Here is a 16,521-nt window from a genome sequence, read left to right as displayed (position 1 = left end):
CTAACGTGGGTCTGGACTTGCTTTTCTCTCAATCCTGCGAGCTGTTCTGTCTGATATCTTTCTTGGTCTTCCAGATCTTTCTTTAACTTCCACTGTTCCTGATGACGGCCATTTCTTAATTACATTCCGAACAGAGGATATCAGCATCTGAAAACCCTTTGCTATCTTCTTCTAGCCTTCTCCTGCTTTGTGAGCGTCAACTATTTTCATGGTGGTGATTGTTGGGGGGGGGGGGGGGGGGTCAGATGAGTCTGGGCATTTAAAACCTTAAGATTGACATCACCTGGTCTTTCCAGACGATGATTGAGAACAACAAGGGGGGGGTACAAGGTATTAACTATTAACTCTGCAGGGGGTCAAAATTTTTACAGACGCCATTGTTTTGTTTTCTGTTATCTTGAAAGTGTAAATGATGGAAATAAAATCTAACTTTTTGTGACATATTATACAAATGTCTAATCTCTCATTTGATGCCTTTTGGAAATGTTTCCATCTTTTTCTGGCTTCTTTATGCACATTAATAAAAAAAATTCCCTGGGGTGCCCAAACATTCGAGCCCCACTGTAAATACAGTCCAGCGACATGTATAGTCTGCTTCCTACCGCAGACTCTTCTTACCCGGCACAGCTGATATTCCAGTCTCTTCTGGGAGTCATTGCTGGGTTTCCTCTTTCTGAAGAACAGAGGCATGCTGAGTCCTGCCTGTCCTGCTGCCTCTCTACCTGCTGGGTTTCCCTCCTGTCCCTCCACTACGACAAGAGCTACTTCAGAGGACTAACGGACAGGTTGGAAAGCACCGACAGCGTCTGCACACTGAAAAATAAAAATACAACATTTTGATTATTCAGATGAAGCAATATCACTTGAACTTATTTTACAATAACCTTTTAAAAGTTCCACGATACACCATATGATGATGTTAAAATTTTAGCCAATGCTGACTGAATACATCTTTTCGGCGACTTGAGAAAAAAAAAACAGCAGTTAGGTTCAACCATGTATCCAGCTAATTTAAACAGTTAACTTCCTTTAATATTTGATGTGCTGTTTTCTTAAGGGAAGTGCAAATGTTTAATGTTTTCATGTTTTATGAGACCATTTTACAGATCCACCGTATTTGCGAGACGCTAAACAACTCAGAGCGGTTTGTCTCCCATCCAGGGGTTTATGTGTGGAGGAGCCAGAGCTTCCTCCAGTAGGTAGAGACACTAACCTTAATGCTAGTTCTGAACAGGTATCATAGTGGATTTTCTTCAGGGATACATTTAAAAAACAAACAAAAAAACTTTTTATTTAAAAAGTTTAATGAAGGTTTGTACTCAAATCCCAATATCGAAATTCATCTTTGTTTGTTTGCTTTTGATGATCATTTTTATTGTAAAATCAAATCAAAACTTCTTTAAATAATTCCTGTGACTTTTTTAGTTGATTATTATTTATTTTTAGGAACGATTCAAATCTTAAATCTGGAGATCAGAGATTTTAATTTCCAGCAGTATGGCCAGCACTCCTGCTGCATAGTAAAAGCCAACCAGCATTTAATGGTAGCATTTGAGTTGGGTATATGGGGAGATTAGGAATCATAATTTCTACAGCTCCAGAAAAGCAACTCTCAAAGGCAAGGTCTGTAACACAAGCCAGTTGGACTTCTCCACTCATTTAAAAAAATAAAAATAAAAAGGAGAGCAGACAAAATTGTAGACTGTAAAAGCACAAAAACTAACATTGTGCAGTGAGATAATCTACTTGCAAAATGGCTTTCCCATGGACCCAGCACATACAACCAGGACTGATGGCCAACGCAGTGAAACTAATTGTTGGTACTGGGCTTCAGTGCAGGGGTAGTTTGGCATTGCCAGACCTAGCTCCACAGCACAGTGCAAGGGTAACAAACGTGTGCCTATAGCAAACATTAGAGATGGAACATTGCTTTGAGGTCTGGCCTTATGGGACTACTTAAGAGGTTTTCGATGCAGAATTGACTATTGCCCTGAACTGCTAGAAGGCATTGGAAAGTATTGATTCTGCATATTATACTAACATTAAAAAGCAGAAATAGGCAGCCATTACAGCTCCCATGCAACCAGCAACCATCACAGCTTATGATGAAGCTAACACAGATGGAATTAGAGAAGAAGTACCAACTAAAGCACATTTGGATCGCCGTTAGGACTTCAGCTCCTACTAATTAAAAAAAACTGAATAATCAGGAAAAACAATTCTTTTGCACATTATGTTTTGCAAGTAAACTCTTCCTTTCTCATGTTGTGAATGGAAAAAACAATATTCAAATGTAGGGGTGGGACGAGACACCTAGTTCACAAGGCGAGACCGGAGATTGGGTTCACGAGATTGCAACACTATTTCACAGTAAACTTCAATGAAGGAATAAGACTTGAAAAATAGTCCTTTTATTCAATCGAAAGTAACAAAGTGAAAAATAAGCACTGAAAAGTTTTGCCACAAACGCAAATGACTGGCTTCCCTCATGAATAAATAACAGTTACACTGTTATTTATTCCACATGTACGGTGGAGACAGTCAGAGAACCATGGTTACAACGTAACTAGAGCCTGACCGATAAAGGATTTTTAAGGCTGATACCGATACAAATATTGGGTTATTTAAAAATCCGATATTCTGCTATATCGGCCGATATACTGTATATTTAAAAAAACATAAACAGAGTTTCCTGACAGTTATTTGCAGTTTCTTTTCTTAAGTGCAAATTATTCTAAAAGGCACTGTACTTAGTTTAATTCCAAGTCCATTCAAATGGAAATATATTAAAGTGCAAAGGGTTGGCACAATATATTTTTTTAATAAAGAAGATACTTACAAAATAAGGCACATATATACGTCAACTAGAGAAAAAGTCTGACGTATAAAAGTTTCTTTACAGTAGTGCCGTGCCATAGACAGTAAAAAGTGTAAAACGGTGACAGAGCACACTTGTCCCTTTGTTCAGAGAGGAAGTACGACATCTGCAAACACCGGCTGCTAATATTCCAATCGACGGTTATAGTGAATTGTCAGGGTGGTGAAAGGCTCCGTGGTACGGCGTGACCATCAGGACCAGGTCTAGATAGTCTAGCTATTCTGGATTTACCCTGCAGAGATCTGAGGAGCAGGTAGATAATAGATAATAGATAATTTGTTTATTAGTCCCCAATGGGGAAATTACTGCACTACACTCTGTGTACACACTTTTTGTTAGTACTCACACACAGGCCTGAAATACACACACATGCTCAAGACCTATACATGCACTATACATGGAGAGATGTCAGAGTGAGTGGGCTGCCAGCTGAACCAGCGCCCATAGTCCTCAGAAATCCACTGGAGTTTAAAGTTACAACACAAAGAAAGAGGACGGTAACGGGACATCCGAAAAGAGTGCCATCCGGTGGAATTTCCTGCAGAATGAGAGAAATCCCGTTTGTGGAATGTCATGGATATAGACTACTTTCAACTAACACAAAACTCTCTGTTTTTCAGCCTTTTCTCAGCCTTTCGCGATGTGTTTATCGTGCCAGTTGATATCGCGATAACAAAACGATATATAGTGTGCAGCCCTATTATGGATACAAAATAACACACCGGTGACCAGGATATTAAAAGTGAAAAGCTTAAAGACATAAAGCAAATGGACACTTTTTGTTTTCTTTTTGACAGGTTTAAGGGATAAGGACATTTTTAAAAACCCAATTCACTTAATCCTTTATCTTTTAAATTACACATGATTAATGTATAACTACTGACTCTTGAGAGACTTAATTGGATCGTTCCATTTATTTACAGATATATTTCTAAGTGTATTTGTTTTTATGGTATCTGTTTAAGTAACATGGGCCCTGTGGGTGGGCATGGAGGATTACCGTAAATGACGAACGTCGCATCCTTAAAAGCGTAGCACTAGCACAACTACTCAAAGGTGATTAACCTAGCAACACTATATACCACATAACAACCGCTGTTAAGATACCCATGCTAACCTAGCTAATTAGAAACCATATCAATATTAGCTCGCTGTATTTAATTTAGTTAACTCGCTTCACACCACTAAAGGCTTAACGTTATTGTCAAGGCAGATAATGTTAGCTTGCCTATGACAACTTACCACTCTGGCTACATTCAAACACGAGCTAACAAAGCTAGCACGTAGCTAAACAATACATCAAAAACTAGCTAGCTATAACAACACCACGACGTTAATGTCATACTAACAGGCTGTGTGTGGATTTGCTGCTCCTCGCTCTTCTGGGTAACGTGAACTTCAGCTGCTAAAATTAAAGTGGGACGTTAGGCGAAGTCAGTGGTCGATAAAAGAAGGGAACCGAAAACAGCTAACGTTCTTCCCTAATTCACAACATACGGGAAACGCAGCAATATACCTGATATAAGCCTTGCTCAGCTGATACATCGAAGGTTGCTAAATCATAACAAATAACTGCAGCTCATCTTCTTCTTAGCTTAGAATATTAGCGGATTCCAACTAGCTTTAAGAGGCATTATCGCCCTCTACAGGATTGTGTCGTATCCATTGATGGTCAGTCTATTATTATATGGTAGTATCATGATTACCATGAGCATAAGCATAAGCCTACTGTAAAAATGGATAAGTGATACAGTACGTAGTCCAAGAGCCTAACTTTTTTGTTCAGTTTTGATTATTGGGGGGTTGTAACAAGGGGGTAGGCTTCTCCTCTCTAAGCGTAGCTCACACGGCGCCATTTTAAGGCTACGAAGCCTTCACCCACCGTTAGCATCCCATTGACAGCCATTCATTTTGACGTCACTTTGACAGTGAATAACTGTACATCTGAAGCGTTTAAAGACTCTTTTTGTGCGCTGTTTATTTCTAAAGAAACACGAAAATTTATGAAAGGCTCCATTACCTTGTATCTCACGTTATGGCTACGTAGCAGACGTTTTTGGAAAAATAGGCTAACGATTGTGTCATAACCACGCGACTTACTGTTGCATCGTCGACAAATCACAGTATTCACTGGTCTCTCTTTTAGAACATGGACTTTTAAGATGTACAGAAGATGTTCCTTTCTACTGTATGTTCATATTGTTCAATAAAATTTGAATTGGAAAAAAAAAAAAAAGTACTCACTGGTCTCTGTCCAGAGCAACGGGATCTGTTGGTCCATTTCTTTAACTGTCTATGGGTTGTAACCCCTGTAAATTACGCCAATGACCTAGTCCATAATGTTTTCTGTAAACAAAAGGTTATTTAATGGATCCCATTGATTCTGGTATACATGTGAATTCACAAGAAGCTTTTGGGAAAAGACTATGCAGTTATTTAGTTATGCTTATTTGGTGTGTTTTATCATATAATGATCATCTCAGCTGGACTTGTAGGGTGTTATTGTTGGGTAGTTCTATATAAAAAACATTGTATTTTATAAACTACATGTGTTTTGTGTCCAAAAATCTCAATTTGTAAAGTAACTAGTAGCTAACTGAAGCTGCCAGATTAATGTAGTGGGGTAAACATACAATATTTATCTTTAAAAATGTAACGGAGTAGAAGTAGAAAGTGGCACGAAAAGAAAAGACTCCAGTAAAGTCAAACCAAATCATTTTGACGTCATGTTTCTGTCAGTTAAACTATATCAACATCTTAGAAGATAATCTAATAGATCTAATAGATTTTGATGAAATTAGGGTTTCCAGTCTTCCGACCTGCGGCCCTTTGCTGCATGTCATCCTCCCTCTCTTTCCCCGTTTCATGTCTTCATCTGTCCTATACAAAAAAAAGCTTAAAGTACTCATGTTCTGCTAATTTTCAGTTTCATAATTGTATTTAGAGGTTGTACCAGAATAGGTTTTTGTGATTTCATTTTCAGAAAACATCATGTTTTGTTGTACTACACGTTGCAGCAGCTCCTCTTTTCACCCTGTGTGTTGAGCTCTCTACAGAGTGAGACATCTCCCTTCTGTTCCATCTTTGTTGGGAGTGGTACATGCGCAGTAGGCCTGCCCAGGTAAACACTGCTAGCCAGTCAGTTGCAGAGTATGAGGGCGTGCTATGCTAGCAACTAGGCGAGCATTATAACGTGTTACAAAGTGACGCGCATTTGTCACGGAAGTAAAAACTGGACTACAAAAGAGTTGTTTGGAGCAGTTTGTGAACAGTGTTTTCTGTCGGAGATGGTAAGTCCCTTTGGGATCTAATTTGGACTTTTTCACTTTGTAAACCTATAATATGCACAAAAAATATATAATACAATTAAGGAAAAGGAAAAAGCCAAAAAGCATAATATGAGCACTTTAAAAAAACTTCGAAAAAATGAACTACTTATACATTTCTAATACTAAATACTACTTTGATATGCATCCCATGGAGTTATGTACTATTTTCAATAACATTAACATTGTACTGACTACTACAATTGCTAACAATATCTCTCTCTTAGCGATACTCACTACACATTATGCCATCTATAACTGTAAAACAGTGAGATTTAACACAGGATAGTGCATATTAATAACCACGTATGTAAATATGAAAGATTATATGAAATTATATGCAAGATTATAGCCAGTGGCTAATTTACATCTTGAATCCCTTTGGCGGGTTGTTTTTAAATTAACAAGTTTTAACAATAATATCAATAGATATACACATTAGAAAAACACAATAAACCATCAGAAATAAGCTACATGACACTTGGTAGCCATAACTCAGTAATTTTGTGTGGGTTCTTCAGTTGTGTCTTTTAACACTCACCCACTCATATATTTTCAGCCATCTGGATTTCTTTTTCCTTCTACACCTTTTTGCTGGTACTTGAAAATGGATTCCCGGGCGCCGAGGTAGCCCAGTTGATAATAGAGCATGCGCCCATATATAGAAGTTTACTCCTCGACGAAGCGGGACGGGGTCAACTCCGACCTGCGCTGGATGTCATTCTCTCCCTTTCTGTCCCCTTTCATGTCAGCCGATCTGTCAATAAAGCCCTATCAATGCCCAACCAATAATATTAAAAAAATAAGAAGAAAATGGATTCCCTTTTCTACACCATGCTATGCTGTGCTTGCTACGCCGTACTACACCATGCTATGCCCTGCTTGCTACGCCGTACTACACCATGCTATGCCCTGCTTTCTACGCCGTACTACACCATGCTATGCCCTGCTTGATAAGCCGTACTACACCATGCTATGCCCTGCTTGCTATGTCGTACTACACCATGCTATGCCCTGCTTGCTACGCCGTACTACACCATGCTATGCCCTGCTTGCTACGCCGTACTGCACCATGCTATGCCCTGCTTGCTACGCCGTACTACACCATGCTATGCCCGGCTTGCTACGACCTACTTTGCCCTGCTATGCCCTGCTTGCTACGCCGTACTACACCATGCTATGCTGTGCTTGCTACGCCGTACTACACCATGCTATGCCCTGCTTGCTACGCCGTACTACACCATGCTATGCCCTGCTTGATACGCCGTACTGCACCATGCTATGCTGTGCTTGCTACGCCGTACTACACCATGCTATGCCCTGCTTGCTACGCCGTACTACACCATGCTATGCCCTGCTTGCTACGCCGTACTAAACCATGCTATCCCCTGCTTGCTACGCCGTACTACACCATGCTATGCCCTGCTTGCTACGCCGTACTGCACCATGCTATGCTGTGCTTGCCATGCCGTACTACACCATGCTATGCCCTGCTTGCTACGCCGTACTACACCATGCTATGCCCTGCTTGTTACGACCTACTTTGCCCTGCTATGCCCTGCTTTCTACAACCTACATGCCCCTGCTTGCTACGAGCTACTACACCCTGCAATGCCCTTCTTGCTGCGCCCTGAACTGCTACAACTATTATTTGTAGTCATGGTTAATTGTCTTTGTTGTTAATATAATTGTCACTGTTCATCATACCAACTGCTACAATTATTATGAATCATATTTCTCTATATCTGTATCAGTGTTTCTGTGTCCCAACCGGCAGCAGCAAATAGCCGCCCACCAAGAGCTGGGGTCTGTCCGAGGTTTCAGCCTAAAAGTTGTTAAAAGATGTTTTTCCTTGCCACTGTTGCACTAAATGGTACTATACATATTTATTTAAATTGAAAGACACCCAGTAGCACTCTTTTTCCCCAACCGCCCTACTGTGATGTGATTTGCTACTACTTGTCATATCGACAGTTTAAGGTCGGACATGGTTAGGGTTATGGCAAAGCCAAGGAACCTATTGGCTAAGAGGTCATGGTTAGGGTTAGAGCTGGCCCCCACATGGGATTGGGGGAAAAACAAAAGGTTTATCTAATCTTTTTTTACATGCCTGAGTCTGTTTGGACCTTGCGTGTTAGCAGTTTGTCCACCAGAGGACACACTCTGCACATTTTTTGGAATTGCAGAGGCCAATGTATGAGAAATAGGGCTACAACAAGCCTGCATGTGGTAATGATTCAATCTCAGCTTTCTTTTGTCCTTACAGACTGAGCTCTCCAACATGCCAAATGAAATGGAAATGGAAGTAGCCTCCACCCTTTTATAGCTAAATAAACTAATACAAGCAAATGTGCTTGGATGTGGTTTTAAAACCACATCACATAATAATGTTTTATAGTCACCTCAGCTGTTTGCAGTTGGTGCCTTGATATTCCTCCTCGTTAACTGAACAGATTGGTTCCCCAACGTCTTCACATATAAGCCTATTCTGGTTAATAAGACTATTTAGATCACCAGACAACCTCTGAGACTCTGGGTGCCTGAGCAGCACTATCCCCGACAATAACCCTCTGCTGCGCTTATTACAGACCTCTGCAGGTGTAATGTTGGACCGTGGTCAGGCCAGAGGCTTAGTTAGACCACAGGAGACACACGGAGCGGACTATAAATAACCACATAATTAAAGGCGCTGACAGGGAACTGACATTGTGGTTAGAGCAGTTTTCCCCTCAGCCCCCCCCCCCTTTGGTTAAAACAAGTATCACTGCACTGCAACCCTAAAAACACTATTACTTAGAACAGGGGTGTTAAACTCAGTTTACACAAGGGCCACACTGGAACATAGGCATCACATCAAGGGCCAGACATGTCAAGTTTACTGGCATGCTTTTATTTAAAGAAAAAGTAAAATATTTGGGACTTTATAATTGCATGTTTAAAAGATGCTGAATAAGATATGTAGGTCTAAGGGGAGTCAGGTGATACTTCTCTGTAGGTTTGTCACTACCAGTGGCACTTCTTACATGACTCATTTGTTGGATCCATTATTAATGTAAATCAAATACAATGATAAGTGCAGCTTTAATACCTTCTGTTTTAATGGCCTTCACGATCTTCCTTTGGTCGCCCACTGAATCCTTGATGACCTTTGACCCCTTCTCAGTGGATGCTGTGTGAGGTTTTGGTCTGGTCTTTCGGGACTTTGGGGGGGCTCCATATTGTAACACTCTGAAAAACTGCCATTCTGCAGAATATGTACTTTACACGTATGTACATTTAGCTAGTTGTACTAGCTACTACTTTTACTCAAGTAGAATTGTGGTAGTGCTACTTTTACTGAAAGAAGTACTTCTTCATGTACTTGAAAATGATCATTTGTATATCAATTACTCACCCTGTGTTGCCTTGAATTCTTGAAGAAAACAAATATGTTTTCTCGCGAGCCTCAGGGTGAACAAAGAATCCAAAAACTATCCAAAATAATTCTTGATGACTTGAACTAATAGAGGGTTATTTGGATTATTTGTTCACAGTGGAGGAATGCTAGAAAAAACAATGTGGTGAGTAATTGATGTCAATAGTTTTGCGTTGTCAGACCTATCTCCACAGTGTTGTGGAATAAGGTCTGGCTACACCACAGATGCATTCTAGGGTAGGAGAAAAAAACACTGGCTTGTTTGCATTTCTGTAACCAATCACAATCATCCTGGGTTCCTGATGGTGGCGGTAGCTGTGCAAAATGGTCTTGGAAATTGTTAGGGTTATTATAAATGAAGTTAACTATTCACACAATACAGTAACATGACCTAATAAAATTAACTGGAATGTATCGCCTACTTTGTCCACAGCAAATCCACCAATCGGTCCCAAAACGTCCCAGTTAGTGAGTCAATGCTGGAACCATATTCTTTGTCAAATCTTTCCATCATTCCCTTAGAGCAGGGGTCTTCAACGTTTTCCAGGCCAAGGACCCCCAAACTGATGGCGAGATGGAGCAGGGACCCCCTAATTATATATATTGTATAAAATGTTGTTATATCAAACTGGTCCTATAGTGCCATGTGTGCATTGATGAGTGAAAGACTTCTTCTGCCTCCATTTATCTGTTTACTACAGTGTGTTGAATTCATGTTAATGTGGATTTAAAGACATTTCAATTAGTGGGAAAAATTGCAGGGGGGGGGGGGGGGGTGATAAAAAAAAGTCTAATCAACCAAAACTTTCGCGACCCCCTAGGGGTCGCGGACCCCCTGTTGAAGACCCCTGCCTTAGAGCAATGTTTCCCAAACTTAGGGTCGGGACCCAAAATTGGTCGCAATTGGTTTTTGGTTACTTTTATAATGGAAAAAATATACTTCATATACATTTAAATTCATGGTTTGTTCCGTCTTTTGTCCACAGTTTAAAAATGTAGATGTTACAATGATTCATGGTGTATTTTTGTAAATTTGGGTCCCGGGGGAGACACCATATTTCTCTTTTGGGTCTTGAGCTGAAAAAGTTTGGGAACAACTGCCTTAGAGAACCAAGCAGGCCTGCCTGTTGTATGATTTAAAGTTTTGTCAAAAGTTGCAATTAGCTCTTGTTGTTTCCCATAGTGAAGGGATTTTGATAGCAGAAATGAAGGGGGCAAAGCTGCACCAGATGTCCTGTCAGGCTTATCCTGGCATAATTCGGTTGATCCAGCCTAAGATACAAATGATTATTTTGAATATTTAAGTATTCTAGCCCCTTAATCTGACAGTTTTAGTTACCAGTTACTTTGCAGATTAAGACTTATTACACACAAATTACATGTAGTTTATTAAACTGCCCAAAATGATATAGGCCTACAAGTACAACACAGAACTGTCTCCAGTTTCCAAATGTGATGATGATTTTTCTGCACTGAATATACGCTGTACTTTCAATAGTTTAAGTAGGCTACATTTTCCTGATGATTTTTACATATAGCTACATTTTCAATGCAGGACTTTTACTTGTAACAGAGTATTTTAGTTTTACAGTGTGGTATTGGTGCTACTTTTACTTAGTAAAGGATCTGAATACATCTTCCACCACTGGTTGTGACTTAATTTGAACATCCTAAAGTAGGCAAAACTCTCCCCAGCAGTCATCCATTATCCTGACAGCAGGCCGAAGCCACGCCCCCTTTGCAACGTCAGAGGAGGAGTAGCTATAAAAGCGTTAAAATGACTGAAGATAACTTACTTCTGTTCGCTGTTCGCGGTAGCACGGCTCTTTTCGGGGACAAAGACAGAAGCTGTACCTGGGACTGGACGGTGAGAGATGTGACTGGCTGTCAGTGAGCTGTCGGTGTCCGTCCACAGCCACAGCCAGCAAGCTTTGTAAATGGGAAAAGAGAGGAGAAGGGGAGCTTAGTAAGCACTACTCCGGGGTTTCACCGCACAGACAAACCGGCGCGTGGAGAATATACTGGAGCATCTGAGAAGTTCACGGCTCTTTCTGTAACATCTGACTTTTCTGTACTTTAGCTGAATGCGAGGGAAGCTATCAGCCGCCGCTGTTTCATCAACTATCCCCCCCAACGAGTTCCCTGTCCTCGGTTGTAAGGTGAGTTGTAGCGCACCTTTACTTCCCACATATTAATAAACCCGACTTGTTTTTTTGTAGCCTCTTTCAGTTCTTATATCTTTGGAAAAGCACATCTTAGCTAACGTTAGTTATCTTAGCTATCGTTAGTTAGCTAAGATGTCATAGTCATAGTATTAATCTTCCTGTTGTCCTCGGGTCAAATTTGACCCCTTTAAAAAAAATAGGTCGTCATAGTATTAACCCTTTTGTTTTCCTCTGGTCAAATTTGACCCCTTTAAAAATGTCTATACTGAAATATGGGTTTCTTTTTAATAAAATTACCATAAAAATATGGATTGGAATCCATACAACGCTCTTTGCAAATACTATTGATCACTTTCATTCCTGACGAAACTCATCTGTTCGTTCCTCTGATTTGAATTATTAGTCAAAATAATTCATAATTTCTGCTATTTTAACTCAAATATTAGGTATTATTCTATATAAATGAGGTTTATTGATCATGACATCCAAAAAGTACTGTAAAACTAGTGGTAGTGAGGGGGAGTTAACTGAAAACTAAAAAAAAGTCTGAAAAAGGGACAAAAATGTCAAATTTGTGTCCGTTTTTGACCCAGGAGGACAACACAAGGGTTAGACAACATTAGGCTACTTTCAGCTAATAGTAAAAATAATTGTAATACTTTATAATAAAAGATTAAAAACGTAGTTACTGTTGGTTTTAGGCCACTGTTAATAAGCAACGACATGATAATGAATCCTGTTTACTAGTTATTAATGGTATAATTTATGTTATTGTAACAGTTTATCGCACATCCTAACATTTTATGTATCTTGTTGAGCAAATGATTTGTGAACCTTTCAATCGTTTGTAAACCGCCGATAAACCTTATTTGGATGCTTTCATAAAGTTGAAACTTATGATCATAATAGCCTACCTTGTGAAATGTTTATGAATACTTTGTAAAGCATATATAAACATGATTTCGAATAGCTATTATCCATGCACAAGTAATCAATTATCATTTTATAGATCACCAAAAACAAATTTTATGGGATCAGATTTAATGTTACTTGATGCTTTTTACCCACTTATTACCAATAATTAACTAATTACTATAAACAGAAGTTACAACTTGGTAATAGCATCCAAATAATGTTTATAGATGGTTTATAAGACAATTATTAACCATTGACACAGTATACACAATTTATCTAAATGTGTAAACTAATTATTTTACATTACACTAAACTAGTGGTAAAATAAAAATTATAACAACGCGTAAACATTATAAATCATCATTTCATTTTTTTTTTAACAGTAAAATAACTATTGACTGACTAACTATTAATTCACCATTTATTAGGAACACAGGGACGCGTGCCCTTAGTGTTGATTAAAGGAGTATACCATATTATAGGGCTGGGTCATGTGGAGAAAATCAATTATCATGATATTTATGACCAATACTAAGTTATTGATACCACAATGACTATTGGTGCTTTCACAAAATATTTACACAATGAGATCTCTGATAAAAAAAAATCCTCCGTAATGTGGATATAATGACATAATGGCACCTTTATGAGATGACTATAACTTTAATGTCCTTTTTTTGTTTGTGAAGTGACCTTGGGTGTCATAAAAGGCGCTTTAAATAAAATGTATTATTATTATTATTATTATTATTATTAAGTGGGTAAAGGATAATAATAAAACAGTTACAAACGGTCTGGTAAGTTCGGAAAGTGACATCATTTAACTGTAATTAACCTTTAAAACCAGAAACACTTGTGTCATATTACGATATCCAAAATCTAAGACGATATCTAGTCTCATGTCATCAATATGATATCGATATATTGCCCAGCTCTAACATATTACTCAAACAGCATTTTAATTTTTTTTTATTTTAATCTGTTTAATTGATCCCCTTTGGGGAAATTACAATTTACAGTCTGTGTCCACATTTTGTTAGTTTACACACAGTCCTGAACTACACACACACACACACACACACACACACACACACACACACACACACACACACTCAGGATCTATACATGTACTAATGGAGATGTGTCAGAGTGAGGGGGCTGCGCCCTGAGCGGTTGGGGGGGTACGGTGCCTTGCTCAACAGCACCTGGCAGTGCCCAGGAGGTGAAGTGGCATCTCTCCAGCCACCAATCCACACTCCCTTCTTTTTGGTCCATACAGGGACTTGAACCAGTGACCCTCCGGTTCCCAATCCAACTCCCTACGGACTGAGCTACTGCCCCCCCGTGTCTTTCTCAAAAGACAGAACTTAACGTACCTCAGTATAGTGCCAGTCGGACCATCACTCTACAGTCCTGGAGGTTGTAGGTCATGTGCACTTAGTAGGGCTCGGACCATATCCTTCATACGATTCTAGAAGTATTGGGATTCCATAGTATTGAGTATTGCAATTTTCTTTTCCTTCTTTAACAAAAACAACGCTTGAACAATTGATTGAATTGTTTTCTAAAAAGAATGCACATCACAAGTCAGTCAGTCGACATTAATTTCATTTGTAAAGAAGTCCATAACCAGGGTTTTCTGCTTTCCGTCTGTTTTGCTGGAAACGGATATGATGTACAGTTGTCTAGAATGCCTAGGTGAATCATTGGTAAAAAAAAATCAATAAATGCAAAAATATCGGTTCTAGGGAAAATAATCGGTTTTATAAATCGTTAATCGATACATGTGATTTTTTGACATTTTTGATCCCTCACACAATTCGTGCAGTATAATTCCAGTTTATCCAGTCCTATGCCTAGTACTTCATGCATTTTCACTAAAACCTAACTAATTAGAACACCTTTGCTACATGTCATTTAACACATGTATAAATCACAATGTCTGCTTCAACACGCTGACCAGCCATCGTCCTGGAAACACAAAGCCCTGCATGCCTAAAGAATCAGAGATTCTATACTCAACGTGATAAATGATTAGATAGAGCACGCCAAAGGATGACTATACTACACTCTGACTATAAAGTGGAGAGGGTCACACAATGCCATGGCCACTAATGACCTGTAATCAAACAAGCCTACAAGCCTGTGTCCAAAAATAGGCGTTTTAATGGAAACCGATAGCATATACGCTTACACCCATGTCTTTTTATACTAATGGTGATAGTACTGTTGTCATGGATTCCAGGAGTACATTACAAGACCATAGTTATTTCTGTGTGAGAGGCATCAGTCAATTGCATTCAGTTTAGGGAAAATTAGCCATTATTGACCATGTCAGCCTGAAACTGCATACAATTCATCGGTGTGTCCAGATTGCAGTAGATTTGTGTTTCATTAGCTCATGTTTCATCAGTCAGTGTATTACCATGGCAGAACACAATTAGTTGGATGTTCACTTGCCTTTGTTTTGGGTGGGGAGGTTTTAAGTGGCTAACGAAGACCAAACAATGGGTTTCATGTATCAAGCTGTTCTGTCTAATAAAGGTCTAAAATGCCCCCCAAGACTAATCTTAAAAGAGACAATGTCAACTTTGATATACCGAGCAGACTTTTCTTCGCTTTTGTGGAGCTCGAGCGGATAGCTGACAAGAACATCACAACTGTTGTGTTGAAAAAAGGTTGAGGAAAAGGTTCAACCATCACTTTTTCATGTCTACCCTTCACAATAAAAGCCATGCTTAAATTCACTCAGAGCATTTTGTTAAGATGAAACTATGAGTTTCACGTCTCAAGCTGTCCTTTATAACACAGGCCTAAAATGCACAAAAAGTTATCTTAAAAAAGAGAGAGAGAGAGAGAGAGAGAGAGAGAGAGAGAGAGAGAGAGAGAGAATAAATATGTCTAATGTGTTGGTTTACTGCTGACTACAAGTTAGCATCAAACGCAACAAAGGCTGACAGTTGAATGGTGTTTTGAGCTAACGTTAGCAATCAAACAACCATAGATAGCTAAATCATTTTGAAATGACTGCTAGTTTAGCTACAAGCTAGCAATCAAACACAACAAAGGCTGACACTCGAATGGCGTTTTTAGCTAACGTTAGCAATCAAACATAGATAGCTAAAACGTTTTTGAAATGATTCCCATCTTCTGTTAATGTTTGTGATGACAAAAGTTTATTATTTCATGGATTTCACAAATTTCAGTATGACACATTATGCCGTAAACCATTTAAATCCGAGCATGCACGACTAACATCAGCACTCGTCTCACATCGGGCAGTGACCGGTGGCTTCAACGAAGTATACAGCCGGACTTTGTACCATGAAAACCACCAATAAAGGGCTTATAAATAAATGATTACACAACATACACATTTCAGCATTAATGTGACCCGAAATTGGGGAGAAATTAACAACATTGGCAGCCAAGATTACATATTTTCTTGCGGTTAGCATGCAGCTACTATGGTTAGCAGTGGACAGTTATAGAATATAGCAGCACTTTCTACCATCAAAAATCGCAGGTAAAGGTTTTTAAACCAAATATTACCCAACCGGATATGTTTCAGCACCAATGTGACTCAAAATTGCAGAGAATTTAATGAAATTGGCAGCCAAGATTGCAGGTTTCCGTGCCGTTAGCATGCATGCTAACATTACTATGGTTAGCAGTGGACAGTAACAAAATATAGCAGCACTTTCTACCATCAGAAATTGAAGCTAAAGGCTTTTGAACCAAATACTACACAACCGGGCATGTTCCACCAGTAATGCGACCCCAAAATGGGGAGAAATGAACAACATTTTAACAACTTCTCTG

The 16,521-nt window shown here is 39.2% G+C and overlaps 2 protein-coding genes across 4 annotated transcripts in view; one reads left to right on the top strand and one right to left on the bottom strand.

Annotated features, from left to right (window-relative positions):
* Positions 1-4,484, bottom strand: part of lrsam1 (leucine rich repeat and sterile alpha motif containing 1) — a 34,918-nt gene extending 30,434 nt beyond the window's left edge. Inside the window, exons 1-2 of one of the 3 annotated variants that reach the window (XM_032539232.1) lie at positions 4,228-4,484; positions 619-813 (exon numbers count right to left, since the gene is read on the bottom strand). In XM_032539232.1, coding sequence (XP_032395123.1) covers positions 619-690 — 72 coding nt within the window. In that variant the 5' untranslated portion in view covers positions 691-813; positions 4,228-4,484. The remainder of the gene's footprint in view (positions 1-618; positions 814-4,227) is intronic. The other 2 variants (XM_032539233.1, XM_032539234.1) reach the window with 2 other exon arrangements.
* Positions 4,485-11,403: 6,919 nt separating this feature from the next.
* lmo4a (LIM domain only 4a) overlaps positions 11,404-16,521 on the top strand; it is a 20,954-nt gene continuing 15,836 nt past the window's right edge. The window contains exon 1 of the mRNA XM_032539272.1: positions 11,404-11,778. Coding sequence (XP_032395163.1) covers positions 11,704-11,778 — 75 coding nt within the window. The 5' untranslated portion in view covers positions 11,404-11,703. The remainder of the gene's footprint in view (positions 11,779-16,521) is intronic.

Source organism: Etheostoma spectabile, chromosome 16, assembly GCF_008692095.1.
Source record: "Etheostoma spectabile isolate EspeVRDwgs_2016 chromosome 16, UIUC_Espe_1.0, whole genome shotgun sequence".
NCBI classification, from domain to species: Eukaryota; Metazoa; Chordata; class Actinopteri; order Perciformes; family Percidae; genus Etheostoma; species Etheostoma spectabile.
This window is presented reverse-complemented; position numbering and strand designations above follow the sequence as displayed.